This window comes from Theropithecus gelada, chromosome 9, assembly GCF_003255815.1.
Source record: "Theropithecus gelada isolate Dixy chromosome 9, Tgel_1.0, whole genome shotgun sequence".
Taxonomy (NCBI): Eukaryota; Metazoa; Chordata; class Mammalia; order Primates; family Cercopithecidae; genus Theropithecus; species Theropithecus gelada.
The window spans coordinates 91,345,618-91,358,902 of NC_037677.1; the positions used below are offsets into that span (position 1 = coordinate 91,345,618).

The 13,285-nt window shown below is 35.0% G+C and overlaps 1 protein-coding gene across 4 annotated transcripts in view; it reads left to right on the top strand.

Moving 5' to 3' along the window:
* Positions 1-13,285, top strand: part of LOC112631549 (cytochrome P450 2C9-like) — a 47,692-nt gene that overhangs the window by 32,787 nt on the left and 1,620 nt on the right. For 3 of the 4 annotated variants that reach the window (XM_025396866.1, XM_025396865.1, XM_025396867.1), the window contains 2 exons: positions 6,418-6,605; positions 11,285-11,426. In XM_025396866.1, coding sequence (XP_025252651.1) covers positions 6,418-6,605; positions 11,285-11,426 — 330 coding nt within the window. Of the gene's footprint in view, positions 1-6,396; positions 6,606-11,284; positions 11,427-13,285 lie in introns of all 4 variants that reach the window. The other variant, XM_025396864.1, reaches the window with a different exon arrangement.

Here is a 13,285-nt window from a genome sequence, read left to right on the forward strand (position 1 = left end):
AATGTTTAAGCAACATATGTTATTTTGATATGAAATTAATCCCTGTTTTTCTCAAGACACCAATTTCATGACTAAATTATATGCTTACTTTGTTTTCAAACATTTTATTATTTTTATTTGTATTATTATATATACTAATGTATAATTTATACACAGATTCATCTTTTATCTTCTTTAATTTTGGGGGGTACATAGTAGGTATAAATATGTTTGGGGGTACATGAGATGTTTTGATACAGGTATGCAAAGTGAAATAAGCATGTCATGGAAAATGCGGTATCTATCCCCTTAAGCATTTATTTTTTGAGTTACAAACAATTCAGTTACACTCTTTAAGTTATTTTAAAGTGTACAATTTAATTATCATTGACTATAGTCACCCTGTTGTGCTATCATAGAGTAGGTCTTATTCATCCCCACCTCCCCTTCCACCCCCCACTACACTTTTGAGTCTCTGGTAACCATCCTTCTACACTTTATGTCCATTCGTTCAATTATTTTATTTTTAGATCCCACAAATAAGTGAGAATATGCTATATTTGTCTTTCTGTGCCTGGCTTATTTCACTTAAAGTAATGATCTCCAGTTCCCTTCATGTTGTTGCAAACCACTGAATCTCATTCTTTTTGTGGCTGAATAGAACTACATTGTGTATATGTACTATGTTTTCTTTATCCATTTGTCTGCTGATGGATATTTAGGTTGTTTTGAAGTCTTAGCTATTGTAAACAGTGCTGCAACAAACATAAGAATGCAGATGTCTCTTCAATATACTTATTTCCTTTTATGGGGGGTATATACCCAGCAGTAGGGTTGTTGGATCATATGGTTGCTTTATTTTTAGTTTTTTGAGGAACATTCAAACAGCTCTCCATAGTGGTCATACTAATTTACATTCCCACCAACATTGTATGAGGGTCCACTTATCTCCACATCCTCACTAGCATTTCTTATTGCCTGTCTTTGGATATCAGCCATTTTAACTGGAGTGAGACGACATCTCATTGTAATTTTGATTTATATTTCTCTGATGATCGGTGGTGTTGATCACCTTTTTGTATGCCTGTTACCCATTTAAATGTCTTCTTTTGAGAAACATCTATTCAAATCTTTTGCCTACTTTTAGATTGGATTATTAGATTATTTTCTATAGAGTTGAAGATTAAAACTCTCATCTCTCATAATAAAAAATTATTAATACAATCCACAAAAAGATAAGTAAGAAATAGAAACAGAGTCTTTATTTAAAAATGTGAATGTATGTTCAGAAGAAGCTGCTAGAATGTTGAAAATGGTGAATTTGGAAAGTGTGAGAATGAAGAGTATACCATTGCAATTTACAACCCCTCCCACACATAGATGCACAAATAGTCACATATATGCATAAATCTGATAGTATAATTAAATGTTTAAGCAACATGTTATTTTGATATGAAATTAATCCCTGTTTTTTTCAAGACAGTAATTTCATGACTAAATTATTTGCTTACTTTATGTTTGCAAACATTTTATTATTTTTATTTGTATTAATTATCATATATACTAATGTATATGTATATACAGATTGTTCATCTTTTATCTTTTTTAATTTTTATGGGTACATAGTAGTATATATTAATATGTTTGGGAGTACATGAGATGTTTTGATACAGGCGTGCAATGTGAAATAAGCATGCCATGAAGAATGGTGTATCCCCTCAAGCATTTATTCTTTGAGTTACAAACAATTCAATTACATTCTTTAGGTTATTTTAAAATGTACAATTCAGTTATTATTGACTATAGTCACCCTGTTGTGCTACCATATAGTAGGTCTTATTCATCTCCACCTCCCCTCCCAGCCCCCACTACCCTTTCAAGTCTCTGGTAACCATGCTTCTATACTTTATGTCCATTAGTTCAATTCTTTTGTTTTTAGATCCCACAGATAAGTGAGAACATGCTATGTTTATCTTTCTGTGCCTGGCTTATTTCACTTAACATAATGATCTCCAGTTCCCTTCATGTTGTTGCAAATGAGTGAATCTCATTCTTTTTATGACTGAATAGAACTGCATTATGTATAGGTACTACATTTTCTTTATACATTTGTCTGTTGATGCATATTAAAGTTGTTTCAAAGTCTTAGCTATTGTGTACAGTGCTGCAACAAACATAAGAGTGCAGATACTTCTTCGATGTACTTATGTCCTTTCTTTTGGGTATATACTCAGCAGTAGGGTTGTTGGATCATATGGTTGCTTTATTTTTAGTTATTTGAGGAATATTCAAACAGCTCTCCGTACTGGTCATACTAATTTACATTCCCACCAACACTATACAGGGGTCCACTTATCTCCACATCCTCACTAGCATTTCTTATTGCCTGTCTTTGGATATCAGCCATTTTAACTGGAATGAGATGACATCTCATTGTAGTTTTGATTTATATTTCTCTGATGATCAGTGGTGTTGACCACCTTTTTGTATGCCTCTTACCCATTTATATGTCTTTTATTTATTTATTTATTTATTTATTTATTTATTTATTTATATGTCTTCTTTTGAGAAACATCTATTCAAATCTTTTGCCCACTTTTGGATTGGATTAGTATTTTTTTTTCTATAGAGTTGCTTGAGTTTCTTATATATTCTGGTTATTAATCTCTTGTCAGATGAATAGTTTGCAAACATTTTTCTCCATTCTGTGATTGTCTCTTCCCTTTGTTGATTGTATCTTTGGCTGTGCAGAAGCTTTTTAACTTGATGTGATCCCATTTGTTCATGTTTGCTTTGAATGCCTGTGTTTGTAGGGTATTGCTCAAGAAATTTTTGTCTAGACCAATGTCCTGGAGATTTTTTCTAGTGTTTTCCTATATTAATTTCAGAGTTTGAGGTCTAAGATTTAAGTCTTTAATTGATTTTGAGTTGATTTTTGTATATGGCAAGAGATATGAGTTCGGTTTCATTCTTCTGTGTAGGATATTAAATTTTCCCAGCACGTTTATTCAAGAGACTGTCTTTCCCTCAGTGTACGTTCTTGGCACCTGTGTTAGTCTGTTCTCATGCTTCTAATAAAGCCAACACAAGACTGGGTAATTTATAAAGGAAAGAAGTTTAATGGACTCACAGTTCCACATGGCTGGGGAGGCCTCACAATCATGGCGGAAGGTGAATGAGGAGAAAAGTCACATCTTACATGGCAGCAGGCAGAGAGCTTTGCAGGGGAGCTTCCATTTATAAAACCATGAGATGTTGTGAGATTTATTGACTACCATGAGAAAAGTATGGAAGAAACCACGCCCATGATTCAATTATCCCCACCTGGCCTCACCCTTGACTTGTGGGGATTATTACAATTCAAGATGAGATTTGGGCTGGGAACACAGCCAAACCATATCAGCACCTTTGTCAAAAATGAGTTCATTCTAGGTATGTGAAATTGTTTGTGGATTCTCTATTCTGTTCCATTGATCCATGTGTTTATTTTTATGTCTGTACCATGCTGTTTTAGTTAGCATAACTCTGTAGTATAATTTGAAGTGAGATAATGTGATTCTTCCAATTTTGTTCTCTTTGCTTAGGACAGTTCTGACTATTCTGGGTCTTTTGTGGGTCCATATAAATTTTAGGATTTATTTTTGCTATTTCTTTGAAGAATGCCATTGATATTTTGATAGGGATTTTATTGAAACTGTAGATTGTTTTGATAGTATGGGCACTTTAACAATGTTGATTTTTCCAATCCATAAACATGAAATATTTTTCTGTTTGTGTCCTCTTAAATTTCTTTCCTCAGTGTTTTATAGTTTTCATTATAGAGATCTTTCAGTTCTTTGGTTAAATTAATTCCTAGGTATTTAATTTTATGTATGGCTAGTGTAAATGGGATTACTTTTTAAATTTTTTTTTCTTTTTGTTCATTGTTGGCATATAACAACACTACTGATTTTTATATTGATTTTGTATCCTTCAACTTTACTGAATTTGTTCATCAGTTCTAATAATTATCTTGCAGAAGCTTTAAGTTTTTTCCTAGTATAAGGTTATATAATCTGCACACAAGGATATTTTGACTTCTTCCTTTCCATTTTGGATAGCCTTTATATCTTTCTCTTGTCTGATTGCTCTTGCTAGGTCATCCAGTATTATGATGAATAACAATGGTGACAGTGGGCATCCTTGTCTTGTTTCTGATCTGAGAGGAAAGACTTTCAATTTTCCCCATTCAGTATAGTACTAGTTGTGTGTCTCTCATATAGCTTTTTTATGTTGAGGTATGTTTCTTCTATCTCAAGTTATTTTTCATGAATTTGTATGAGGAAAGGATATTAAATTTTATCAAATCCTTTTAAAGCATCAACTGAAATGACCATATGGTTTTCATCCTTCATTCTTTTGAAATGATGTATCACACTGCTTGATTTGCACATGTTGAACCATCCTTGCATCCCAGGGATAAATCCCACTTGGTCATTGTGAATGACCTTTTTATTGTATTGCTGAATTTGGTTTGCTCGCATTTTGTTGAAGATTTTTGCATTAGTGTTCATCAGGTGTATTGGCCTGTAGTTTTGTTTTCTTGATGTGTCTTAGTCTGATTTTGGTATCAGGGTAATACTGGCCTCATGGAATGAGTTTGGAAGTGTTCTATTTGCCTTTATTTTTTGGAATAGTTTGAGTACGATGGGTATTAGTTCTTTAAATGTTTGGTAAAAATCAGCAGTAAAGCTAGCCAGTCTTGGGATTTTCTTTACTGGGATACTTTTTATTTTTTGTTTGATCTTGGTACTGGTCATTGCATGTTTAGGTTTTGGATTTCTTCCTGGTTTAATCTCGATGGGTCATATTTGTCTAGGGATTTGTCCATTTCTTGTAGATTTTCCAATTTATTGGCATATAGTTGCTGATAGTAACCACTAATAATTCTTTGAATTTCTGCAGAATCAGTTGTAATGCCTACTTTTTAATTTGTTTCTATTTATTTGAATCTGTTTTTTTTTTCCTTATTCTGGCTAAAGGCTTGTCAATTTTGTTTAACTTATCAAAAAAGCAACTTTTTGTTTCATTGATCTTTTGTTTTGTTTTCTTCATTTAAATTTTATTTGCTTCTGCTCTGATCTTTATTATTCCTTTTCTTCTACTAACTTTGGGTTTAATTTACTTTTGCTTTTCTAGTTCTTTAGGATGCATCATTAGATTGTTTACTTGTCAATTTTTCTCCATTTTTGATATAAGCTCTTGTAGCTATAAACTTCCCTCTTACTAGTGGTCTTGCTGTAGCCCCTAGGTGTTGGTATGTTGTGTTTCCATTATCATTTTTTTCAAGAAAATTTTCAATTTCCTTTTTAATATCTTCATGGCCCCACTGTTCTTTTATGAGCATATTTTAAAATTTCCATTTATTTGTGTAGTTTCCAAATTTCCTCTTGTTATTGCTTGCTGGTTTTATTACATTGTGGTCAGAGAAGATGCTTGATATTATTTCAGTTTCTTTGAATATTTTAAGACGTGTTTTGTGACCTAACATATGGTCAATTCTTGATAACAATCCATGTGCTGTGGAAAAGAATGTGTATTCTGTAGCAGTTGGATAAAATATTCTGCAAATATCTATTAGATCCATTTGGTCTATAGTGCAGATGAAGTTCAATGTTTTCTTGTTGATTTTCTCTCTGGATGCCCTGTCCAATGCTGAAAGTGGGGTGTTGAAGTCTCCAGCTATTATTGTATTGTGGTCTATCTCTCTCTAGTTCTAATTATAGTTCTTTTATATATCTGGGTGCTCCATTGTTGGTTGCATATATATATAAAATTGTTCCATCTTCTTGCCGAGGTGACCACTTTATTACCAATAGTGATCTTTTTCTCTTCTTGTTTTGAAATCTGTTTTGTCTGTTTTAAATAGAGTAACTCCTGCTCTTTTGTTCATTTCCATTGGCAGGTACTGTCTCATTCTATTCCTTTATTTTCAGCCTATGTGTGTCTTTATAAGTGAAGTATGTTTCTTTTAGGTGACAAGTTAATAGGTCTTGTTTTTCCATCCAGTCAGTATGTCTTTTGATTGGAGATTTTAGTCCATTTACATTCAGTGTTATTATTGACAAGTAAGGACTTACCCCAGCCCTTTTGTTATTTGTTTTCTGGTTGTTTTGTGGACATCTCTTCCTTCTTTCATTTCTTCCTGCCTTCCTTTATTGAAGATAATTTTCTCTGCTTACTTGTGTACCGATTTTTCTTAATGCCTACTTTATAGCAGTTACACATTTGTGCATCTTTAACAGTCCTCTCTTTAAGGTTGCATATACTTCCATCACTATAATTTAAATTTATAATGAGGTTTGGATACCTTCATCATGATTCATGTACCCCTGAATTGCTGTAACAAATGTGCCATTTTTTCTCCTTTTCCATCAGTTTTTACTTGTGTCTTGTCAGCTAAAGTCCAGGAGGAGATTGAACGTGTGATTGGCAGAAACCGGAGCCCCTGCATGCAGGACAGGAGCCACATGCCTTACACAGATGCTGTGGTGCATGAAGTCCAGAGATACATTGACCTCCTCCCCACCAGCCTGCCCCATGCAGTGACCTGTGACGTTAAATTCAGAAACTATCTCATTCCCAAGGTAAGTTTGTTTCTCCTACACTGCAACTTCATGTTTTTGAAGTCCCCAAATTCATAGCATCATTCTTATCCTCTACCATCACTGGGTGAGAGAAGTGCATAACTCATATGTATGGCAGTTTAATGGGACTTTGTGTTGTTTCTAGTTTGGGGCTACAGAGTTTTGTAACAGGTCCTTGTGTCTGGCAGTGTGTGTTTTCCAGATTTATTATCTTTCTTCAAGATTGGTTTGGCTACTCTTAGGTGCTTATATTTCCAAATACATTTTAAAGGTATTAGTTTGTCAATTTCCCAAAACATTGGGCTGGAATTTCTGTCAGGGTGACATTAAATTTGTAAGTCAGTGTGGAAAGAACTGAATCTTGACACGTTGAGTCTTTCTATTCCTCAATATAATTATGCTTCCAGTTTATTTGGGGTTTCTTTTATTTTCCCAGGAATGTTGTGATTTTGTTGTCATGGCTTTCAAGTCTTTGGTTTTCCCTAGATAATTAATATTCTTGTTGTGAAACATAATTAGTTTTTATCATTCTGATGATGTTAATCTGTCAACTTTGCTAATTTTACTAATCACTGTTCATAATTTATTTCTGGATTCATTGTAATTTCTGTGTACAATATATGTATCTGGATTAATATTGTTTTATTTCTTATTTTCCATTTCTCATGGGCTTAATGCCTCTTTATTGCATTCATTATTGCATTGGCTAGAATTTCTAGGAGAGCACTGAATAGAATTGGTGTCAGTGTGGATCCTTGTTTCTCATTTCTAATCTGCAGGAAGCAGTGGAAGTTTTCCATTTCAATATTGAGAATGATGCTTGAAGTAGATTTTGGTAGTTTTTTTTTAAATAAGATTAGAGAAGTTTGCTGTCATATATATATGTCACCATTGTGTATAAAATCTTATCAATCAATTCTGGGCATCTATTTATACAATTGTGTGTTAGTCCATTTCCATTGCTATTAAGGAATATCTTTGGCTGGGTAATTTATTTAAAAAGAGTTTATTTTGGCTCATGGTTCTGCAGGCTGTACAAGAGGCATAATGGGAGCAGGCATCTCCTCCTAGTGAGAACTTCAGGTAGCTTTCAATCATAGAAGAAGATGAAGGGGAAGCAAGCGTGTCAAATGGCAAGAGAGGGTGTAAGGGAAAAAGGGATAGAAGTGACTTTGAAGAACCAGCTTGTGTGTGAACTAACAGAATATGGATTCACTTATTATCATGGGAAGTGCTTTAAGCCACTTATGAAGAATTCATCCCCATGTCCTAAATACCTCCCACCAGACCCCACCTACAACATTGGGAATCACAATGAAATTTGAAGGGGACAAATATCCATTCAACATCAGATTATATATATTTGGCTTACATTCCTCACTAAATAAAAGTAAGTATGCACATAAAGATGAACTGACTTTATTCATAGTGTTTAGGACTTCAGTGTTTACATTCACAAGAGATTTAGTTTATAATTTTCTTTCCCAGAATTTTCAAGATTTTTGATATTAAGATTATACCAGCCTTATAAAACTAGGCGAGAAAAGTTTCCTAATGCGAGTCTGTTTTTATTGCCGTTCCCTCTCCCCACTTTTCTTCTTGTGATAACTTAGTTGTATCTTTGAAATGCCTGATAAATTTTGGTTAAATACCAGATGTTATATATAAGAAATTGCAGAATTGCAAAGGAAGTTTATATTCTTTAAAGAAATATTCATTCCTCTCCCATAGGCAGTCATAATGACATAACACCTGTTGTCATGATTCAGAATTGGACGTAATGCAAAGACAGCCAAAAATTGAGTGTCAGTGTTAGCTTAGCTCTCTGAGTTTCTCCTACCTCTGGAACTTTGAGACCAATTTTTGTCTCAGTGGTTTTACAATACGTTCTATCACATAGTTTCTGTATTTATCCAGACACTCCAGTTGCCATCTCAAACCTACTTTTTCCAGTTAAAACCAATACATATTATTAGTGAAATAAAAAGTAATATAACTGAAACTTGTATTTTCAAGAGGAAAAAGCAATGAGATTGGTAAGGTTGCAATTACTAGTGTCATCTTTTGAAGAAGACAGAATTGATAATTTACTGCGAGATTATGCAGCTTACCTTAATGGTCACTGATTTAGTACAAGAAAAAAGACTTCAATGCACTCTGTTTTCACAAACACAGGAGGTAACCAGAGAAGATTTTTGTTTCTCAAAATTAGGGTCTGAGGGTAATAGTAATGAAACTTACTTCTTCTCCTATAACTAATTAAATGAGAAATATACTGAAGAATCAGGCAGGAGTTGCCAGTCTCCCCAGTTCACTGCATCAGCTTTGGTGACCTGCTGGAGGGGAAATGCTGCATTTGATGAGCTTCTTCATTCACCCCCATGCAGGGCAACTTATGCTGTGTCTGGTGTCTTTTGAGCCCTGAGAAGCCAGAGCCCAAGGGAATTACCCATTGAATCCCTTCTTCATGGAATAGCCCAGTACAGAAAAATGCAGCACTGTGTGACCAATTCTACCCTCTTTACAAATCAGATATATGTGTTTTTCTGTCACAGGCTGGATCCATTTATCTAGCTGGAGATAATAGTCTGAGACAGGAGTTGGCAAACTTTCTGTAATGGGCCAGATAGTAAATATTTTAGACTTTTCTGGCCATGTGGTTTCTGTTGCAATTTTTGACATCTGCTATTGTAGCATGAAAGCAGTCATAAACAATCTGCAAATGAATGAGGATTGATATGTTCCAATTTTTATAGAAACAAATGTAGATTTCCCATAAAATGTTTGTTTCAAAAATATTATTTCTTATTTGCATTTGTTCAATGTAAATACTTTTAGCTCACATACTATACAAAAACAGGTGGCAGGATGGACTTGTGCAGGGAGTATTTTTTATTGATGCCTAATATAAGACATTCCTGTCCAGCAGAATTTTCTGCAAAGATGTGCGATTGATTTGTGCTTTTGTGTCCTATTTTAAAAATATTTGTCAGCACAAGACTCCAAAGATTGGCTTTTAACTTTCCCAGAATTTTTTTGTTTTAGCTCTTATATTTAGATCAATGACATATTTCAAATTAATTTTTATTCATAATATGAAGTAATAGTGGTCATGCTTCAATGTCTATAAATTTCTACTTATTCGAGTAACATTTGTAGAAATAAATCTGCTTTGGCATCTTAATAACATTTTAATATAGTACTTGTTTAGAAACATTCAAGGGAATATTTTTAAAAAACAAAATTATAGACTATTTATATAGAAATTTAGGGGGTAGAATTTTTCCTCACCTTTGCATTATAAAATTGTTTTAAATAAATAACATTACACACACATATGTGTATGTACATATGGCAGTGTGTATATATATCTGCTTTGATATCTGTCCATCCATCTATTTATGCCTCAATACTTGAGTATGTATAGCACAATAACAATGGTTTTCTCCTACATAATAATAATAGCATTCATACTATGGAGTTATTAATACAATAATATTATTTACTATACAACTTATATTTAAAATTTCCCAAGTTTTAAAGAATATTTTAATCACTTTTTTCTTTCAATTCACTCTCCAGTCAAGAAGTAGGCACATAATTTCGGTATCCTGATATTTTCATCTCCTGTAATCAAGAAGAGTCCATTTCCTCTGTTTCCTTTCAGTGTGTTGATCTCTGTGAAGAGCTGAAGTCATTAGTCATTTAAATTTTTCTGGGGCTTGTTTTGTATGATTGTTTTCTAGATATTATATTCCGGTTATGACTTTGGCAAGAAAGCTACATAGTACTTTGAATATTCCACTGAATCACAGTGGTGAGGCAGAGGCACATAATGTCACATATGCCATTATTGGGTTATGCTAAGATTCTCACCTAGTAAGTTGGAATCTGCCAGATCTCTCCATTGAAGGGGTTCTGCTTTTTATGTGTAAATGATGAAAATTTATGGCATGGTACTGTAAGACTGAACACCCTGCTTCCCAAATTACACATCCAATGGTTTTATCTTTCATTAATGATCCTCACCTGACCTGATGATCTTGACCTGAATGGTTACAAATAGGTGATTTTTCTAATTTCATCATTCCTTCTGTATTTTTAAGCTAGGATAAATCTGTAATGAATATCTCTCCCATACCTTTAAATGAAGACAAACAAACTGCATGACAATGACAAGAGCTCAATAGTTTTATCCTTGCCACTACACTTGTTACCATCCCAGAAGATGTCATTTGAAACTTAAGCATGTGTTTATTCACAAATGCCCTGTGAACAGATACTATGGCCATTTCCCATGTCAACAGAGACTTCAACTTTAAGTCATAATCTACACATAAGGTTGGTGAAAACTGAAATGATGGAATAGGGCAGCAAGTGTGGACAGCCACTAGTGTTCAAGCTTGATGAAAAGGAGGACAGATTCAGAAGGTTGCACCCAAATATCCAAGTACTCTGGATTCGAATATGATTGCAGGACACTTTAGCAAGATTATTGTCACTGGCCTTAAGCTCATGCCTCTTATTACTTGGTCTATCCATCTGGAAATGGTACTGCTCTTCTTTGGAATGGGATTTCCTCATCTGCACATCAAAAGATTTAACTACATGATTACCACTCTGTCTTCAACCTTCATGACTTCCTTACATCTCAGTTCATCTATGTCTCTTGTTTCTAGGGTACAACCATATTAATTTCCCTGACTTCTGTGCTACGTGACAACAAAGAATTTCCCAACCCAGAGATGTTTGACCCTCGTCACTTTCTGGATGAAGGTGGCAATTTTAAGAAAAGTAACTACTTCATGCCTTTCTCAGCAGGTAATATGAATGTATTTCCAGTGTGTTTCAGGGTATAAGACAACTTTTTTGATCAGCTGGAACTTACATGTACCTCCTCTGCAGTGGTACAATTACTCTTTGTACATGATCAAGAGCACTGTTCTGAATGTCTGTGTGCTCCCTGCTCATGATACATCCTAATTATTGGGCCAGATTAGTGGGCTTTGGGGAGTTAATCCAATTCTTCCAAATTGAGAAAGCTGAAGTATAGGTTGGTTGAATTCTGCCTCTAGATACACCACTGAGGTACCCAAGAACTCCTCCAAGAAGATAAAACTAATTACATTTTCCTCCCTAGCCATGAGGAATTTCACTCCAGAACTTCACTGAGTGTTTTCCACATGGTGTCCCTCACCCCCTAGGCTGGGCTTGTAGGATAAAATTATCCTCAAACACTGCAGAGGGTTTTAAAAGGCTCACTTCTGAGTTTGGAAAGCACAGCAAACAGATCGTTTTAGTTCAATAGGACTGAGGCTGTGATACAGGAAAGGATAAGCGGTTGGGAGTTGGGAGGTAGATGGAGAAGCTGTCTGCTTCTTGTTCTCTTATACCCCAAAGTGAGGCATAAGTAACATTTTAATAGCAGTAAAGACATTTGAGTTACCTCAAAGGAGGCAGAGAGGATGAAAAGAAGAGAAGGCAGGGCTATTAAAGGAGATAATGAGCCACAGGAGCAGGACATTGGCTCTAAATAAAGGATATTAGAACCTTTGCCAAATAACCATGGATGGGATGAGGGAGACATTGGGAATGTAGCAGGATACTCTGCAGTGATGCAGAGCACCATGCTCTTCCCCTAGTCATGGCCATGTATCTTGGATGTTGGATCTCCACACCTGAAATGTGTGTGCTGAGCGTCTAGTGATAGAATCTCCTTCCTTCATTCTGTGACCTTTGATGTCTGCTTTATATCTGGCACTGTGGATACCAAGACAACAATAAAAGAAACCTTCCTTCAAGCATTCACCTTTAGCACATGTATTAGTCCATTCTTACATTGCTATAAAGAACTACCTGAGACTGGATAATTTATGAAGAAAAGAGGTTTAATTCACTCACAGTGCCACAGGCTGTACAGGAAGCATGGCTGGGAGACCTCAGGAAACTTGCAATCATGGTGGGAGGCAGAGCGGAAGCAAGCACATCTTTCCATGGCAGAGCAGGAGAGAGAGAGCAAAGAGGAAAGGCTACATGCCTTTAAAAAACCAGATCTCATGAGAACTCACTCATTATCATGAGAACAGCAAGGGGGAAATTATCCCCCATGATTCTATCACCTCTCACCAGGTATCTCCCCCAACATTGGGAATTACAATTTGACATGAGATTTGGGTAAGGACACAGAGTTTAACCATATCACAAATAAATAAATAAATAAATAAGTGATTATTATTCTAGATAACCCATGCTGTCTGTTTCTTCTGCCATAACAAAATATCCAAGACTAGGTAATTGATAAATAATGGAAATTTATTTCTCACAGCTCTGAAGGCTGGGAGTTCCAAAATCGAGGTGTCAGCAAGTTCAGTGCCTGGTGAGGGCCTGTTCCTTATAGATAATGCTCCCTCTGTATCCTTATATGGCAGAAGGGCAAAAAAGGGAAAAGGGGAGAAATGGCTCCCTTGTATCTCTTGATGTTATTATTTTAGCAAGGACAGAGCCCTCCAGACTTATTCACTTCCTACAAGGCCTCATCTCTTTAGTAATATTGCATTGGGGATTATGTTTCAACATACAAAATTGGGAGAAGCCATATTCAGATCATAGCACATTTTTCAATGGAAGCATAAATATAATGTTGAGGAAATCCAGAGAAAGCAACATTTTCTTGCTCAAGG